At 46.7% G+C, this 20,625-nt stretch overlaps 1 protein-coding gene across 10 annotated transcripts in view; it reads right to left on the bottom strand.

Annotated features, from left to right (window-relative positions):
• Positions 1–20,625, bottom strand: part of LOC113012405 (AT-rich interactive domain-containing protein 1B-like) — a 191,386-nt gene that overhangs the window by 88,334 nt on the left and 82,427 nt on the right. For all 10 annotated transcript variants that reach the window (XM_026152589.1, XM_026152591.1, XM_026152590.1 and 7 more), the window contains one exon: positions 16,799–16,903. In XM_026152589.1, the coding sequence (XP_026008374.1) occupies positions 16,799–16,903 (105 nt within the window). The remainder of the gene's footprint in view (positions 1–16,798; positions 16,904–20,625) is intronic.

The raw sequence follows: 20,625 nt of genomic DNA on the forward strand, positions 1-20,625 counted from the left end.
CAGGTAAAAATGTTATGAATATTTTTAACTGAATCCCTCCACACTGACATTTTACTACAAATACATGTCTGCTGTGATCCTTTGTCACTAATCACTGATGCAGAGCTGATCAGCTGCAACATGGACCAGTGGTACTCATGTAATCACATCACAACATTACCTTGTGTTACAAAAGGTTCATATAAATAAATACTAAACACTTTGTGTCTCCTGATTGGAACGGGGGGTGTTTCACTCAGCCTCAGGTTTATATGGTTAACTGGTAACATGAGTAACGAGAAACGAGTAGTGTAACAAACTACTCTGTCCACAGAGTAACTATGTAACTGTGTACACCGAAGGACACAGCGGCAAGACCGGTGGGAGCCAACATGGCCGAACAAACAATGACAAGATCTCTGACTCTCCTCACAAAGTGCAGAGCTACAGCACGACCACACAAACGTGCACAAAACAAAACGCACAACCGCTGCAGCTTCATCTACTGATTCATTTATTGTGTTTTCATTACTCCATGTGTGTCTCCATCTCTGCTTCAGCATTTCCTGCTCAGTCCAATCAATAACTTGTTACTGCAGCATAATGCCTTCCACACACCCACACGGGCATACATCAACATGTACTTAGGATCAAAATGTAAGTGGGGAAACACATGCGAGAGTAATGCACATGCACACATTTAACTGTTTAAAGCGATGTTTTTCGCCTTGTGAAACATGCTAATTTCCAAGGTCTGCAGTAAACAAAAGCTCTCGAGAGGCAGCGTTTCAGCTTTAGAGCCTAAACTCTGTGAGCCCGGAGGAGAACGAGAGCAGGGAAAGAAAAACACGAGCAGAGATATGACGGAAGGGGAGGGGGGAGAAGAGCAGCCATTAGTATCCAGAGAGAACCCAAGCAGGAAATGAAAGTTTAGATTGTGCCCTCATCTGCTGAGATGGGCCTGCTGGCTAACACCATTGGACCTGTCCTTTCATTTATATAGTCAAGAGGAGATGGTGCTTTTCTTTTGTTATTTCACCTCTAAGTGTTCAACATTTACAGAAAGCACAAGAAGAGGAAAAGCTTCAGTTTATTGTTTTGATGGCTGCTTGTGAAAAAGGTCAAAGGTCAGGCTGTCTGGGGTTTACGATATTGCTGTGATCATGAACGATAAAGTAAGACAACGCTGCCGAGACAAAGCATCCCCACTCCAGACTGACACAAAACCATGGGTTGTTTTTAGGAGAAGTTAAAGTGAGTTTGGGGTCCATAACAGCAGATGCTAAGCGACCGCTCTGCTCTAACCGGCCTTTTAAATTCATTTCTTCGCAGTAAACGAGGTAAAGCGAGTCTGCGTCTGCAGCAGCTGTCCGCCGCTCGGATGAGGACTTAAAGCGGAAAAGACAAACTTGAGCACATTTTTCAGAGAAGTGATTGCTGTAAACACAGCCTGACTGGCTACATCGATCAGCACATATGAGATCAAAGAAAAAGTTTTTGTGAAGATGGTTTTATGTGGACGTCCACGGCGGCAGGGCGAAATGCCTCCTGGGAAACACGATGCTAAAACAACAAAGTGAGAAGTGGATCGTTTGGACAGTTTTGCATGCATACATTATCAGATTGAATCAGTTCTGCAGCTGATTCACGTCTTTTACCGTTCCTTTTCTCAGCAGCTTGAATCCGGTGACCTCTGACCTCCCCCTGCAGCCAGCCATTGTGCTCGGTGTAGTAACAGTGGGTTTGTAAAAATACAACACGCACAAGAGCCCTCCTGCACGCACACATCCACTTGTGTTTGCACTTCCACTTGTGCACGGCATCCTTTTGTTTGAGCCTTTGTTTTGCTGTTTCTACTTTTTCCCTGGCTGAGGGTTTGAAAGTGATTACTGATGCGGTCCACTTCATTAGCATGAGAACAAAAACAGTGTGGGGAACACATTATCACTTCACAGAGAAAGACCGAGAGCTGTCTGCCCGTTTGTTTACGCTGTTGCATTCGGACATTTTCTGCCAGCGTTGCCACTGCCGTCTCACGAGGACAGCGTTTTCTGCAGGAGGAAGCAGCAGCAGAGCCGGGAGGGGCGGGAGCAAGAAAACACTGGCGGGCAAAGAAGCAAACAGAGACCGAGGTATATTACTCTCATTTGTGTTATGCAAAACCAAGAGTATGCATCCGCCGTGGAGTGAATATTCCAGTTATTTTGCACAAGTATTTTCTTCTTTGGACTGAAACTTGCTTATCAAATACAAAGGAAATGAAAGCCTCCATCGCTGTGCAAAATAAAGCAACAGCCAATCACGTTATGGACATCAACCAATATTTGTACAAACAGGTGGAGCACAAAGTTATCCCAACCATCCACAGGCTGGAAGAATCCACAGATACACACAGCTGCTAATCACTTCAATACTAGTACACAGTTGAATTTCACTCATCTAAGCAGGAGCAGAGACTCCTTTGATCAGGTGTTAGTACAATTATTAACAGCTATTTGTCAGATATTTGCATTAAAAAGCTCCAAAGGGCTCAAATCACAGATATTCCACTGACACGGTGAGTTTATAGAGACTAAAACTGATTTGTGCTCCAGGATGTTTGATTTTCTGGGCACTTCGGGGCGTCTGTGGTGACAGATTTATGTCTTTGCCAGCTTCAGGTGGCCATGTGAGGAACTGCAGCTTCTGGCACTCCTCAGGCTGCCTCTCGGTCTGCATGTTCACAAGCTTTGGGCTGACCCTCACAGACACATGATGAAATTGATGTCTTGCGGTGGCTACGCAATGTAGATGATAAGCAGAATCTGACCCAAGGTTTCTTTGGTTGTTTAATTCTTTCATCATCCAGCAGCAAGACCGGCTTTTCGACCGGGGAGTCAAGGCTCCAAGGTCAACTCTGCCAAAAGGTCCTTAAGCAGCACTGCAGCCCCTTTAGATCGTACTCATACTAGATACTCATGCATGCTTGAAAAAGAGAGGCGCATCAATTCTAATCAGGAGACTGGAGGAAAAAAGCAAATGCAAATTGATTCCAGTCACATCACACTGCAGGAGAACCACAGGTCCAACCTGTTCATTGATCGGTGTGCTCCGACTGTGCCGTGACTTGTACAGGTATGTACGCCGCTCTAAATGTTGCTTACTTAAGCCTCGTTGCTGATATCATCTGGCAGGACAAATATGAACCGTAATGAATACTGTAATGCAATGCACATAAAAGCCAATTAACTTTATAGTCTAATAAAATCATGGGTCCAGGCACAGTGTAGCGTTTCTCTGCCAGAGGGACCACAGACCACAACCTGATATTATATTGTCACTAGATCCCATATGGAGATCTTTAATATTTATTGAAACACTTGCAGCACTGCATGGAGAGAGAGCACATGCACCTTCATGCATGCGTGGCGTTCTTATAAAATCTTCTAGAGAAATAAAACGAACTGACACGACTCCTGGTTTTGCCAGAAGGCCCCTAGAGGCACATCAGCCCTGTGGGACGTCCATGAGTACGTAAAGCAGTCCTGAAAACTTGTGTTTTTAAGACTTTTGCCTTTTCTTTGTCTGCCTTCGTCTCCTCTCTCACCTCCTCCTGCAGCCTGCAGGGAGGCGTGCAGCCACAGAGGAGAGAAATATAGAGCGGAGCACACCGTGGCACTCCAGAAAAAGCTATTTGGAGCTGGATGACCTCGGGGTCAGCCGGCTGGCCGGTTTCCTGGTTGAAGGGGATTGGTGGGAAATGGAGGCAGCTCTGGTTAGCCAACCACAGCGCACCAAAAAGAAATCAATGACGTTCCATTAAAAAGGTCAGCTGGGACTGACCTTTATGAGCCATCCTGAGTCAGAGAGGAGGAGAGCAGGACAGAGGAGGAAGAAAATGAGAACACCAGACGGAAGGATGAAGCCAAGAGTAATGATTGTTTACAAGTACAGAAAGCATACAGCGTGCCTGTGTTTCACTGTCATTTTATTCACATTTTCCTGGATCTTAAATGTGCATGATTGAAACGAAACACCGAGTCTGATTTCAGACCAAAGCTGTGGTCCACCAAATGAAGCACTTCCGGATTCATGACTTTTCCCGTGTGTCTGTGCCAATCTGTCTTTATTCTGACACTAAGCATTTCTTCCAATAACGGAGCCAGAATTAAGTTGGCCGAAGAGTTTGAGTGGAAATCATTTTAGAGATGGAAAGAAGGAGGAAGAAAATGACGAGGTGACCTTTATTGTCTCCTGCCCTGCTGCTTCCTCATCTTCAGCCAGCCTCTGTGGACCCAGAAGGAGTGAGAATGAAAGAGAGCGGGAGAGATGGGGGAACGCGCTCTCCATCTGGCCTGGTGCTGATGTGAATAATTCTTTTGTCGAACTAATGTGTCTTGGTTCTAATCCTTCTCTTTACACCCTGAGATCTCTAAAGTCTGCTAACATCTAACAGTATTTTATCCCCCTGTCATTACATCCTTCCAACTTCTTGTGATTTCCCTCCATCCGTCTTGTCAGAAACTGACAGTCGAACACGGAGCGCGGGAGACATTAATCATGTTTGATTATCCTCCTGCAAAAGTCAACAGTGAATATCACATATTGAGCGCTAATGTGAAACTGTCATTGCTTCCAGTGGGTGACCTTTAGGTCAAATGCACCAATAGGATCCACAGACTGCTGCTGCAGGATTCTGTGTGTGTCTGTCTGAGCTCAAGCTGCATACACGTGCAGAAGTATAGCCCCCACAGAGGTGCATACATTAATACCAACATGCAAGTGCTAACACAACAGTAATGCAGATAAAAATGCTAAATTAAAATGACAAAATGCTCCATTTTAGCTGAAAGTGGGAGATAATGAGCATCACTAGATTAAAAATCCCCACTCCTAAAACAGAGCACCGCTCACAGTGTCCACCCTGCTGCTTATTCTGAGGTCAAAGGTCACCGAGGCCCAAATGAATGCTGATTTCTCCATCCTGAGTTGACTCACACCGTCGACCTTCTCCTCTGTCCCAGGTTGTTTTTAATTGGGAATGGGGGCGACGGGAGAAGGACGAGCGCTCCTCTAAGCCTGGCTGCTCTTTGATGATGGAAGGATGGCGGGGAGGGCGATGTTAGAAGAGTGCAGCAGCAGACCCTCCTCTCTTTTCCCTCTTTCCATCTCAAACCCTGCCGTCATTCCTAACACACACGCACGCACGCACGCACGCACAAGAAGGCATTTCTCTTTGAACTGAGTGCTGCAGCGTGTTCAAAGCAAAGACGACGGCAAAAATATGGGGGCGGCGAGGGGAGCGAGAAGGACACTTCAAGGTGAATTTGATTTCCACTCCGTTTTAACCGCCGCACGCGCGCCCAACACACGCATACAAACACACGTGCTACCCAAGCCACGCTGGCGAGGAAGTGCAGAGATACCACTGCGCAGCCGCCCGAATACATTCATGCAACGACTGACACGCACGCCGGAGTGTGTGTGAGTGTGTGTGTGTGTGTGTGTGTGAGTGCAATGCATATTTATGAGATTATCTCATAACCGAGGATCACCTTTAAACTTCTCCGTACTCCAAACTGTCTGTTTGTATATGCATATGTGCGAGATCGAGGTGTGTGTCTGTGTACATAATATGCATATTGAGCGTGTAGGAGCAGAATGACTCATGCAAAGTTGAACACTGCACAGTCCCACGTTCCCAGGACAAAACATCACAACAATACAGTGCACGGCAAAGACTGCTTTCACCTGTGTGTGAGTGTGTGTTTTGCAACTGTGTCCAGCCAATTAAAGCAATCAAGTCGAGTGCAATCCACCCACCATGCTGCATATTGATAAGGCTGGGAGTTCAACATGGGGGCCGGGGCCACCGTGCCAAAATCCTCCGATCCCTGCGTCCACTTCTGCCACCCGCGCTAACCAAAACCGCAGCGTAAACACTTTACGCCACTTCGCTCCGCCGCAGTCCACGCACACGCAGAGGAACACAGGTTAGGTGCAAACACTGGCTTGACAGTATGACAAATATTGCCTTCCATCCAGAACGAATGAGGTAATGACAGGAAAAAAAAGAATCAACGGCTCATTAGAAAGATAAAAACCTTCCAAAGCCCAGAGGGTGAAAGAGAAGGGGGTGGAAACAAGAAATGAAAAAGAAGAGAGGGGAAAAGACTTGAGAGACGACAAATCATAACAGCTGTAACTCAATTCGGAGGCCCTGCTAGAGAAGGCTTCCTTTATGTCTTTCGCTCTCTCTCTCTTCATCTTTTAATCTCTCACTTGCTCCCTCTCTCCCCATCCCAGCTTCTTGGCAATTTTTCCCAACAACCAATAAGCCATTATGTGGCAGTAATATGGTTGCTAATGGATGCACCGACCTGGGAGGAAGCACGCAGCACGCCATTAGCCCAAATGCTATGCAAAGCTATCACAAGACTTTCAAAATTACTCAGACTGAGTATGTGTGTGTGTGTGTTTGCATGTGCGTGCTGATTTATGTGCGAGACGCCTAATCTTCTTGGAGTTCTTCTCATGCGTTTATTGTTTTGTTGAATAAACTGACATTTGCGTTGGTCAGATCGCTTTCAAATCGAGGAGCGACAACACGACGACAGGACGCTAACGACAAAAGCACGAGACTCAACGCCGTGCAGGAAATCCTAAATTTAAAAAGATGCCCGGTTTAAATGCTGCACGCTCCTTGAGCAATGTTTGAATCGCATGTTTCTACAACTTGCACGTACATGAGAGCCCTCGGACCTTAAACTGTGCAGAGAGCAAACATCAAACCGATCACACTTTCGTGTTGCGACGTTTTTAAGCCTCACAGGCATCGCTCACACCGACGCTCCGGTTCTCTTTGTTCCGGGATCAACACTTCAGCACCTCGGGAGACACGCAAGAGGTCACGCTAGGACTTCCATGACTAGGCCACATGTAACAGGAGGGGTGGCAATGATGCAGAACAGAACCTGCTGATTGTATTTTGTTGTGACAGCAAAATGTGCTCAAGGTAATTTTACTACAGTAAACTTTGTTGGTCGCAGCAGTTTTTTGTGTAAATGGACATAAAAATTTGGATTTGGTGGCACACTGAGGCGTTCCCAGGTTTAAAAATAACTCCCAGGAGGCCTCCCAGTAAGATGTTCAGCTAGCTCCTTTTAACATACAGATACCACAAACAGAGATCGACTGATAAGTCCGGTACAACAGCCACATTACTGCTGATGCTGCTGACGGTCCACCTCCTGGTCACCATAACTTCTGAAGAATCTCACGTTTGCAGACTCCTTAAATCTGTCAGGTCCTTGTTTAACCAAACTGAGAGCTGCGCTGTCAGAAGCCTAACCCTTCTCCATACTGCTGCACATACTCTTTATAATATTATATTACTAATGATTCACAAAACTGCATTTAAAGATGGTGTAAAGTGGTAACAAATGCTACTCTGCCATTCGCCTCAGCACAAAACTCTATTGCTCAGGAGTTTCCTGCACAACTGCCAAACACCAAACAGCACACAAAGCAACATGCAAGAGTCGCATATCTGCAACAGGCCGACTCCAAAAACAGAGCCGGCGCAAGGAAACTATGAATATAGCTGCTATGAATATGCAGTTTTCACAGGGTGGAGCAGAATACAGTATAATGTAAACGCTCAAGTGAAAGACGATTGTTTCAGGCTTCGGCTAGTTGTCTAAGTTACCATCTGCCACTGCGTTTGGCATTTTTGTACACAGTCCTTCATTAACACAGCAGGTCACATGGGAGAAGTGGACTCGGAGGACTTAATACATAATGAAACAACCAAAACAATTATTCAGTCCACAGAGAAGCATCAATTAAAACTTTGATAAAAATCAATTAAAACCAACATTACTCAGAACTCACAGAATAATTTCCAAGAATTGGAGCTCATAATGAAGCGATTAAAAAGACGATGTTTTCTCTGAACAGAATGGATAATGTTTCTTAATTTCAAGCGCTCCACATTGTTGAGAGGGGAGCTTCATCTCAGCAAAGCACAAGAATAGACACGGGCGACGGGCACGAGGCTCGTGCCTTAAAAAGCCCCGAGCACGCCGGCAGAGGGGATTTTCATGCTTCTCCGAGGTCACAGGTTGCCGGTATGTGCAGAGAACCCAGTCGCACACACTCGGGGAGGAAAAAAAACAGAGCTAGGATTTGTTTAATCGTCTGGCCAACTCTGACAGATGGTCGTACATTTGCAAAAGAGCAGTGCGACTGGAAAATGGGCCATCGGTGACCCTCGTGGTGCGCCTTAGTGTGAGCGCGCTTACGAATGTATGACAGTGTTACAAAAGCAAATGTTGCACAAGCATTGTTTCAGCCCTACTGTAGCCCACTGCCAAGCTCTGATAGTAATAGGCTGGCAGGATAGTAAACAGCAGAAGTGGGCTGAAGAACAGACATCAGACAGGCCTCAATGCCACGAGGAAAAAACCCTCCACACCCCAGTGCTCTCTTCATTCCCACCTTTCCTCGCCACCTCCATCTTTCTCCCACATTCTGCCTTCTTTCTTCCTGAACCTTCCACACACTGAATCGTACGTCTCCTGTGGTGTTTCTTTCTTTTCCATCATTCGTTACAGAAAATCTGTCCGAGCAAAGCTGGTCTACCCATTCTGCACATACAGTAAATACATACATGCGTGATCTCATGCACATACTGCTGGGACTAACGCTTTGCAACATAAGCAATTAACACGCTGTTGAACTGGCCTTGACATGAGCAGAGAGCTCAATTACAAACACACAGAGCAAAAGATCACACGCGCACGCACACACAAGGGTGCAAATATGAAGCACACACACACACAGACACACACTCTGGCAAGCGTCCAGGCTGAGTCTCGTTGCTTGTGTCCATAAAGCCCTGAGCACCATATCGACAACTGTAATAACTGTGGCTGGCAGGAGACAGCAGATTACAGTAGCAATCATAGGCCCCGAGCACGCACCACACACACACACACACACACGCACACACCTTCTGGTGTTGTCCAGTGTTTCTTTTCATCAACCAACACAGACACACACATTTCCAGGTCCGTGCTGTACTGTGTGAAGTGATAATACTGACACTGTTAGAGGAATATGACCGACACACCTGCACAGTCTGTGTGCAGGAAACTGTACATTTGAAAATATTTGAGACTAAATCCTAAAAATCACGAGTTATTCTTTCGACACAATTATTTACTGGTGTCATCGTGATAAATAACAACTCTGCTGGAAATGACAGAGCTAAGCTTATCACGAGATGACTCACACACGAGTGTTTGGGGGCATTAGCAGCTAAAGTCACCAGTGGGAAATGAAAGTGGGCAATACTCTCAATGCACTATAAGGTGCACAGGCCAAAAGAAAGCCCAGAAACAACCTGGAAATGGAACCTTTACACATCATGTCCCACTGAGAAGCATTTAGTATTATGCTCTGGATTTGTACACATTACCACACGGACGCTGAGGGTGACTCAGACATGCATACGCCGGTCACAACAAGTGCTGAAATCAGGCACAGACGGCTCGGCTCTGAGGAGTAGCTCGGCTTTATTCCTCACGTTCCTCGCAATTATCTCATTCTCCTTTGGTTTTCCACCTCTTCTCGTTCCTGCACCGTTGTTGCTTCTCTCTTACCTCTTACTTGTGCTTTCCACCAGCCCCCGACCAAGGAGAAGCAATTTGCGGAGGCAATCCGTCGCTAATTCTCGCTCAGAGTTCATGAAAAATGTATAGCAGGCTGACTGTAGGGAGATGCAGATTGGCGCTGGGCCCTCAGCAAGAGCCGAGCTCTGCATTAATGGAACATTATTTTGCACCCTGTTCATACATCTATCCATCTATCTTTGCTTTTTCGCTTCTCTTACCGAGTTTGACCAAACGAAGTTCATAAATATTCCACATCTTAGTAGAATATTAGCATCTTAAACAACCCAAACACTGCTATCTGCAAATCTTAACAACTCTGCATGTGTGTGTGTGCGCGAGTGTGTGTTTGCGTGCATTTGCCTGTGAGCACAGTGTGCAGCCAGCTAAACCTTCTCAAAGATAATAAAAGGAAAAAACTTTATCTTAATCTTTAAAAGGCACGACATGAAGTTTGAATCCAGCTGTGAAATGGGTTGTGTGTGCGCGTCTGAATGCGTCTTAGCATGAATTCGCAGATATGTTTGTGTGTGCACGGGGATGTGTTTAAAGTACACATATCTTATGAGAGTAGATTAATAACAGCACTGTAATGCCATCAGGACTAGTCACAGTGTGGATCATGCATAATAAACCTCCTGAGGAGTTTACACACACACACACAAACCCGCACGCACTCACTCTTCCCGTCACTATAGCAACACTGGCGATGCTGCTGCCCCAAACTTCAAAGTCAGATGTAATTTCAGCCTCCCAACAGCCAGAGGGAGCCATGGTGATGACAGACTATTCCCCCTCTGATGGCTCCTTCCTCCCTCCCTCCCTCCCTCCCCTTCAGTTCTTCCACTTTGCCTCTCTTCCATTCCTCAGCTGGCTCCCTCCTCCCCCTCCTGCCTAGTTAGCCTGCTGGGAGTCCAGGCATCCAGGACCCGACGTAAAAATAAACCCAGAAATGTCAGAAGCGGACGTCTGAGGCTGGGGAAACAGGGAGTGAAAGGAGAAGAGGAGCACAGACAGACAGAAGGCTAAAGAGAGGAGATGTGGCGATAGATGAAGATGAGGGTGGAAGGAAGGAATAAAGAAGATTTCATCCTTTACTTGTTCTTTCCAAGTACAGACACTCATTTCACTTTCTGCCCTTTTTCCTCTGCTGAGGTGGACGTGAGAACAAAGATGCTCAAAAGAGGCAAAAGTCAGTGAGCTCCCAACATTTTTTATTTCAGGCCTCATCACTATCCACCGAGGGAGGGAGATTCTTCCAGATTCATTCACTGAAATATCATTTGGCAGGAGATGTCCGAACTATTAATGAATATAAAATAGATGTTTCCAATCTTCGGTTCAGATTGGCTCAATAAGCCATTTTAACAGTTAATTTAAATATTAATGTGGTAACAGAAAATCACCATTTATAATGGAGGGCTCGGTGCCAGAAGGGTGTATCTGGCCATAATGGCTCACGAAAATGAAATCTATACATCACTTGAGGAGAAGTGTTTGGTGCTCTGACGTCGGTATGAAAAAGTGTTTAATCAAGCGCAGAGCGAACGACCGAAGCGAGGTGACGTCCGGTCGACGGTTTGGGACGAGAGCTTCGCTTCGCATTTGAGAAAACAACGTCGGAGGTAACACCTAAAAAGGACAAGCAAAACCGATAAAGCACGCAGAGTGTCACGTTGGCTTACAGTCGACATGCTGATATAGCGGCGTCTGCTTTCGCACACTGTCACGCCGCAGACCGTACCGCGGACGAACGGGGAGGACAGTTTGGAAGGTGTTAACACTCGAGAAAATCACGCACGACAAACGGCGAGGGCTCCAGACGTTAACAACATGCAGATAGTAGTATTTAGTATTTATGCAGAACTGTGTGTGAGACCAAACAACAAACTGCTGCTTGTTCTCCGTCCTCTTCGTCCTGAATTTGAACTATTCTGCCAAATCTGTTAGAGGAAATCAGCTTTGACAAAAGCCACCAGCCAGAGGGGAAACTGACGGGCAAAGGATTAAAAAAAAGATGCAGTTGGGGAACATTTCTCTCCTTCTAGGGTCAGTCCACGCTCACCCTCCTCCTCCTCACTTATCTCCCCCTCTGCCTGTCTCTCCTCCTCTGTAGGAGAGGTTGGTGGAGAGGCGCCAGCCGAGTCGCTCTGCTGTTTTCTTAACCAAGTTCATCCCTCTCCATTTCCCTCTCACTCTCAAATCACAAAGCCTGACGCACTTGGAGTGCACGTATGTGTGAGCATAGGGGTAGGTGAGCATGTGTGTGTGTGTGTGCGCGCACAGGTTTGCTATCTGCCCTTCACTCTGCTGTGCAGGGCTTCTGTGAGCCAGTCTGTTAAGGGTGGCTGGGTATAAACATGCCCTCCTCTGCAGCTGAAGCTCCCCCCACCACCACTGCTGCTCAGCCTTGTGTTACCAGTTTGTTTAACAACCTGCACTGGCCAACATAGTTCCCCGTAGGTGGAGCAGTGTGCAGCCATCAAATTTTGCCATAAGAAACAAGTGAAATCCTGCAGGCAGAAATGCTTTATTGATCCCCAAAGGGAAATTCTCTTTCAGTGTGTCTGTCCTCTGCAGGAGGATGAGAGTGCAGTGTCAGCTGCTGAGGAGAGCTGCTTGGGATGCAGTGTCCTGCTAAAGGACACTTCAGCAGTCTCCGTGCTTGACACAGAGGAGATTTGAAATGGATGTTGCAAGCTGATTGGCTCCTCTCTATCTTTTACTTTACAGTAAAAATGAAGAACACGCCTGTGAGTCCGACTTCAGATGCCACTGCAGGTGCGTCCTCTGTAGGTTAAACACGATACTGGTGATGTACAAAGATGAAAGACCTCCAGAAATCTCCCCACCGATCAATTCCGCTTCCTGTGCATCTGTGTTTTCGAGCCGTAGGGGAACGAATGGTAAACTCCGGGAAAAACACGTGTTCCCGGCTCCTGAGGATCAAAAACACCAGGCGTGTACATGAAACTGTGTGTGCGTGCTAAATGATTCATGAGGAGCAAACGAAAACAGGTTGGCATACAAGCGGAAAAATAGCCTGTCTGCATTTTAGATGAAGTCAGGGTCCGAGGTGAAAGCAACGGTTGTGTACGTGTGCGCGGCGGCATGTAGGCATCCTATGGAGCGTATAGGATGAGCCAGCAGTGTTGGACGAGCGGCACATACGGCGACACCTTATCAATCACTCCTACTCACACTAGGTCTAAAGGTTGAAGGCTGGTGTGACCTCAGCCATCTCCTGTACCTCAGAGTGTGAAACCTGCTTCAGATTAGCTGTCCTATTCTCAGAGCAGCTATGTGCTCACAGCAGTGGCAGGGAGCTGCTCTGGCCTTCAGTGCTGCTGTCTGTTCTAAGAATAGGCTGCAGGGTCCAGGGAACATCTCTGCGTCTGCCTGCCTCCCCCTCCCCACACACTGTTCTCATGTAAACATATAAAAACGAGACCTTCCTCCATAAAATACAATCGATTTATGCTGAATAATTTGCATCGTCATCACGTTTAACCTCACATCTAAAGCCATAATATAAGAGATGTGCTTTTTATTCCACATAAGCGCCACCTTTCTTTTCCTCTCCCCCCATCCCCGTGCTCCTTTCTTCTTCACCTCCCTTGTATTTCGTTGCTTTCCTGCCTCCTTTCCTCCTCTCCTCCCCCCTGCGTGCACTAATGTGGAGGCTGAATCTAACCCTGCTGGATGACATTACTGTGCGCTGCCTGCTGGCCTGTCTGCCTGCCTGGGGACTCTAAAATAAAACACAGCAGTAGGGAGAGCCAGAGTGAGAGCACATACTGTATAGGCTGCCTGACTGACATGCTCCGATAGAGCACGCACAGAAAACGGCTCGCAGAGGACAGAGCGTGCATCAAAGTATGTGCCGAATGTGTGTTTGCGAGTAAAGACTTGTGTGTGTGTGTGTGTGTGTGTGTGTAGTGAGGGGAGGCGTGCAGGCGTCTCCAGCTGTGCTCTGTCAATCATTTATGACCTAACGCTCGGAAAAGCAGAGCAGGGCGAGGTGGACAGCACTGAGAGGGAGAGATAGTGTTTCTGAATTTTCCCTTTTGTCTGATGGAAAATAAGTCAAGGAGGGGCAAATGAGCACTGAAAGACTTACAAGAATGTTTCTCTGTGTGCGTGTGTGTGTTTGTGCGCGCGCGCTAGTGTGAATAACACACCGCTGCCGGAACCTCATAGCCTGAATTCAACATCCCTCACCTCGAACAAGTGACAAAAAGATAACCACGTTTCACTTCATCGCTTCACGCCCTCCCTCTCTCTCTCTCTTGCATTCTCTTCACCCCACTTCCTCACCTCACCCTCCCACCCCCAGCTCTCACTCTGTCTTTCCACATGGGTGGCCATCCTCTCCCATGTCCCAGAGGATGGGAGGCTGCGCGGCAGCTTGGCAGGCTGTCAGGGGAACGCCAGAGAGCAGGGAACATGAAGTGACTGGAACAGGGATGGGGAGGATTTGGGGTGGGGGCAGCCCACTGTGGAAAGAGCAGCTTGACTTAGCAATGTTAGGCGAAAGATGCAGAGGGCTGCTGACACAGATGCAGACCCCCCCCCCTCAATAGCAAAAAATAAAAAACCTCGACTGCTGCACATAGCTGGAAATAACAAGGCAGCAGATGACATGTCATCCTGTGCCAATCACGCGGGCCGCCTCTAACACGTTGTCAGCCAAAAACATGTCACGATTTATTGACCTGTAATTGCCCCGCACATCCTGCAGAAATCAGAACAATTCTGGAAGAAGACAACACTCAACCGAGAGAAGCACGATTTCATCAAGTTTCTGTGCAGGCTCGGCGGCGGCGTCTGCTGCATCAACACATAGGAGAAAAAAACCCAAAGACAAGAGCACTAAATTACTTTCACATAAAGTCAAGTCACAGCTCCTGGTCACTGAATTATGGGCCAAGTTCATCTGGTCACAGGATGCTCTTTGCTCTGATTTCACCAGGTTGAGTTTAACCAAAGCTAATGTGAAGAGGCTAGTTTTAATTATACGGCGCCAAATCACAACAAACAGTCGCCTCAAGGCACTTTATACACTGAGGTACAGACGACAATCTGACGTCCCCCTATGCCCAAGCACTTGGTGACAGTAGGAAGGAAAAACTTCCTTTTAACAGGAAGAAACATCCAGCAGAACCAGACTGGTTCACACGCTGTGGAAGAGAAGCAGAGATTAATAATAACTGATGATTAAATACAGAGATGTGTATAAACACACAGCATCATGGGACACCCCCCCCCCCCCCCAGCATGACTGAGGGAGGATTCAGGGTCAGGAAAGGAAAGTTTTAAGACTAATCTTAAAAGTAGAGATAGTGTCTGCCTCGCAAATACAAACGGGTACACGCAATAATGCTAAATGTGTTATTCTAAATACACCAAAAAGGCTGAAATCAGAGACCCACATTCAGGCGTGACTCAATATCAGGACTGAAGCTACGTGGAAACGCACACATACGACCAGCTGCAGGATGCAAGCTCCCTTTTCTTCCCCAACCTACCAGAAACATTAAAGGGACGGTGATTTCACATTAACAATACAGATACTATACAGCGATACAGAATACAAGGCGCTCCATATCTCCAATACATTTTCCGAGTCCCGAGGGGAAGTGTGACTTGCATTTGTGATAAGTCACTAAAGCACTTCTCCCTTTGGTCTTCCTTCAAAAATCCCGCCACATCACACAGCAGCCTCGTCCCAAAACAACAACATGACACTCTGCCGACCCGCGCTCCCTCCCTCCTGACGGAGAGAAAGGGGGGAAAAGATGACAGCAGCTTTAGATCTGACATCAAATGCCGGTGAGAGAGTGAGAAAGAGAGGGGAGGAAAGGGGAAAAAAGCGGTTCCATCTCTGCCGTGACAGCTTGCTGGAAGAGCCGAGCAATTTCTCTCTCCTCTTCTATCTATCCATCTCTCCCTCTCTGTGTCTCTCATCAAAACTTGCCGCCGATTAGGATCTGGGCGAGCCACACGCTTTGGATGGGATGTGAAAACACACGGAGAACCCGAGGGGTAAAACGCCGGGATTAAAGTGGCGAGGGAACGCCGGGTGATGGTGGTGCTGGTTCAAATAGATCGGCCCCCGCGACTGCAGTGGCTCCTCGCCTCGTCTCGCTCTCTCGCTTCGGATTCACACACCGATACATCAAGGCCATTTCTCATTATAGCACAAGGGGGGAGAAAGAGCTTTCATGATGCTGCTTTAGAGAGAAAGACAGAGAGCGAAAGGGAAGGAGGCTAAAGAGTGTGGGAGAGTGAAAATGAAGGAAAAAAGACGAAACGGGCCACATACTGTTAGCACATTATGGACACGTGTGCACGAGGAGGATGACAAATAAAGGGCCGGGCAGACCGTCAGCACACACAGACTTCAGAAGTGTCCGTGCACCAAGAATATTACGGCTCAACTCAAGTTCAGACACTTAATTTAGCTTTTCTTGCAGTTTATTCTGCCGTTCCTGGGGCTGTTCCAAAGTATCGAGTAAATTAAACTGCACACACCTCAAGCAGTGCCAATATTTGCAACCATTTGCAAATGTCTATTTATTCTATTCTTGAAAATGCTGCAGAGCTGCAAGCAGAGAGAGATGATGGAGTAAAAAGCGATTAGGTTGGCCAAAAAAAAAAAAAAAAAAAAAAACTAGAGCAGCCCACATCTCTCCCTCCGTGGATCAGCCTGGTCTCACCATTTCTTCTCAATTACTCCTCCGGCCAACCTGCTCCATGCTTTTCAGCTCGCCCATACGCCAGCAGGCAGCGCTTGTGGGTTTGCATGTGTGACTGCGTCGTGCACGTAGAAGCAACGTCTGCGTCGGTGCATATGCTTTTCTGCGCTCGTGGCCGTATGTGCGAGCGAGGGGACGGCACTACAGACCAGGACGCGACACATCTGGGCCTTTACGCCTTTGGCGTGGACGCCAGTCAAAACACAGACGTGAGCTCTGAAATGAGCAAACCCCCTGAGACCCCAGAGAGAGGGGCAGGTCACAGGGTGAGTGGAAGAATCTGATTGGACAGTGAGGTGGACGTGCAGTCAAAAATGACCATGCATCTTTGAGGTTTGACTGAACGATGAGACTTTTGTGCGGCAGCGCCTTTTTGCACTTTGGTCCACACGACTGTCAATCACTCACCGGCAGACTAGAGGGACGGTCGTGGGAGACGTTATCCTCATTGTTAGCCTTCCCAGAATTCCCTGGGGTAGGACCCCTGATGCTGTAGTTCTCCTGCTGGGCCTCCTAAAGAGAAAGAAAGAAGAAAGAAGGGAACGCAGTGTCACTGAGGAAAAGGTTCAAAAATAACAGATTTTTTTCTGCGTTTGTTGACGTTACTTTTCGGGCACTGTCACAAAGTATCCACCCGCTTTTCTAAACCGGAATCGCACAAACTCAACACCCGCTTTGCCCGATGGTGGTGATGGACGTTGCCACATAAAGGTGCTCGTTTCAGAGCAGTCTTGTTACAACAGGTGCAAAACACCGTGCCTTTGGGAGACGCTCTCCACCACGCTCTGATATTCAAATGTGGATTCTTGTTGAAAATAGGATTCCTGCTTAAATGCGCACGAGAAAAAACTGAGTCAACACATCTTTGTTCTCCTCATTAATACTGGTGGCACGAGCTAAACTGCTGAGTATCCTGGAGCTGAAGTATCAGTTACATCACAGATTGAGCGTCTTCAGCCGTGATGACAAGAGTCTGCAAGCGAGAGTGTGCAGAGCGTTGGGTTTGCAGGGCCGCAACAAACATTCCCAGTTAGATCAAGTCTGAACACAAAGAGGCCGTTTCACAGGGAGCGCGAGCGTTACAGTACAGGCGGCTGGAAAAGCATCCAAACACACACCCATCAGCACGCCATAGCCACCAATTCATTTCAACCAAATCCTCGCCTAACCACCCACTAATCCTCCAGACATACGCACGCTCGCACAAACACACACCCGTGCACACACTCCTATTGTTCAATCCAAGTCATTTTCTTTCCCTCTGTAATCACGAGCCTATCTAGTGTAAACCAATTTTCTCGCCATTGTCGGAGGTGTTGCCCTCTCCCTCCCTCTGCATCTCTCCCTCCTTCACTCTCACTCTTCTTTTCATTCACCACGACGGTCGTTCCTCCATCACGTTAAGCGTCTGCGGCACAATAGCAACTTGTTAAAGAGCTCCGAGTGGAAGGATTAGTGATAACTGATCGGCGAGACACAGCGAGAGATCACGCACAAGTGCCCGCGTGCACAGTCCCGCGTAATATACAGTACACGCACGCCGCACGCAAACACACGTCTTTGGGTATTTTACTTTGAAAATCCATTTTTCCCCACAGTTTGATTTCTTATCTGTTGTGTGATTATATTGTAGTAGGTGGGCAATATTCCTGTCAGAAAGGTGATATGATTTTGTAGCTGGAGATTATCCTCCACAGCGAGAGATGTATCATGTGAAAATTGATCTATTATTAGAGCATTAAATGTGTAATCGCTTGTGGATCCAGGCTAGAAATGATGTAGGAATAATACGGCACGTCTGGAGATCCTTAAGAAAATCTGATATGGAGTTGGTTTCTTAAGCTTCTGTGTGGAGGCTGCTTTAACAGCACACAGGGAAGGTGACACACTCACTGCAACTTCTACCGTTTGCCTAAATGACTTTTTATACATTGCTTATTGATGCTTACTTATTTTACCTTGATGCCTTTTATATATAAAGTGAAGCACTTTCATTTTTCCTTTTATTCTACGTGGAACACAATTGAACTCAGCTCGCCTCACGTTTAAATACATATTTAAATGATTAAGTTCTTCACTAATGCACCAAATCAAAAACAGCCGAATGCTTTTTAAACACCCCGATGTTTCCTGAATAAACTCCACAGACATTTAAAGTACGGCTCCTGAAGCTGGTCCTGAAGCGTCGCTTTGCTTCATGTCCCTCAAACTGCTTCACATGTTGTTAATATTTCATCACATAATCCTCTCCACAGCTGACAGGCTGTGATTGTCCTCTGATTTCACAGTTTTACATATTTCACTTTCTCAAAATCGAAACTGGAAACGGTCCAACTGAAAAAAGCGATGCATTATGAAGTAACTGATTGCTTCTTATGGAAACAGGAAACTCGAAATAAGAACGTCACAAAGTGACATTTTTAAACAATATGTTTCAGTTCACATGTTCACACTTTGTGTAGGTGACAAAACAAAGGAGACTGATTATTTCAAGAATTTTAACGGATAACTTGTGTTGTTGTTTTTTATTATTGTGTCTCTGCATGTGGCAACTCTGCAGTCAGAGGTGACTGGATCCATCCAAACATCAATAGCATCGATACCGGTGCTGGTATTGGATATTTTGTTTCAGAATGTAGCTTTAAATAAATTAGTTCTTTTAAATGTAGAAACAAAATCTTTGAACTGTCGCGTCCATTTTATTTTTCATCTAAAACACATTTAAACAGTCTAAAGTATCCAACAGCACTATGCTCTGCGGCTGATGTCGCTTTTTTCATCTGGAATAATAAAAACAAAATGAAATCAGTCCCCGAAATAAATCAAACACGGAGCAATGATCACGCCCCACCAGCTCATCGCTTCATACCAGCACCCCTCCTTAGCTGGAGGGGAAACCCCTGAACAGCACGATGGGACCAATCACTGGGTCACGCGTCCTCCCAGATGTGGGTGTGTGCACGGAGACGTTAACAACAGGCTCACAGCGAAGAATGGAGGTGCTATTTTAAAAAGAAAGCCATGCTAGTTTCCTTGTCAGGGCCCTCGGCAAACCATGTGTTTGTGCACGACCCCCCCGTGTTTGTCACGAGGGGGAGGGAGGGCTGGATGCACGCCAAACGTCAGGCTTTTATTACACAGAGACCCAGCTTAGACACAAGCGCACCTCCACAGGTAAATAACGGCCCGGGGAAGGAGGGAGGAGGAGGAGCGGGGGTTTGGGAGAGGTGGACACGTGCACAGATACAGACGCTCACACACTGAACAGAAGAGCGGCTGCTGACCCAACTCCAATATTTACTCAGGCATGAGTCTCTAGTGTGAGCGCGCGCATACTCGGGGGGATTTCTGTTTTAAGTGGGTCAAAGTGAGGTTCATACTACTGTTTACACTCATGTTCTTACATCATTACTGTCAACTGTAATATGGACCGAGAGGGAGGGAGGGACGGGGAAAGGAGACGCAAAAGAAGTGGAAAAGGAAAAAAGATGAAGGCTGGAAAAAAGTGAGAGCGGAACAACATCAGAGGCAAATGAAGGAGTGCTGCGAGTGCATCCTTTCATTTGAGTTTTTTCCAGTCCATTGTCTCAAAATCCCATTTCCCAGCTAATTTAGAAGCTTCTAAAATACACTCAACTCCATACCTTAAGCCTAAGGCCACAGCTAATCCTGTCTTCACACACGCACACGCAGACACGCTCATTCATCCTCCGTGCTTTTGAAAAGACTTCATCTTGGCATAGTAGACACGAACGAAGGATATTGAAGGCAAGCGTTTGAAGTACATGAGGGAATGCAGGAATCAAACTGTGAGTTAAATGCTATTAGACAGCTGTGTGGAGAGGCAGTGTAATATTAGATTTGATTGAATAGATGACTGCTGAATGTGGTGTAATATATAGAGCCGGAGAGGCTTTATGCAGACGTAAATCAATATTGCAGCACCACCTTAATCCCAGCCACTCAGGAGCGCGAGTCAGCCGGCGAGCGGGGAAACGCGTGGCTGTTGCGCACCGTCGACTTGTTTTCCAGACTTTCGAGCGCTTTTAAAAGTAACTCGCAAAAATTCCAGCCTGGGATTTATTCTGTTTCTATATCGAAATGCCGCCTCATACGGAGGCCGCACTCAAACGGTAATCACGACACGCATCTTACGCTTTCTTTTCTTTTCGGCTCACAGCTCATTTAAGAAGGTTGTATCGGGCCTTTTTGGTTGGTTGCACCGCACACTTTCC

Source organism: Astatotilapia calliptera, chromosome 19 (genome assembly GCF_900246225.1).
Source record: "Astatotilapia calliptera chromosome 19, fAstCal1.2, whole genome shotgun sequence".
Lineage (NCBI taxonomy): Eukaryota > Metazoa > Chordata > Actinopteri > Cichliformes > Cichlidae > Astatotilapia > Astatotilapia calliptera.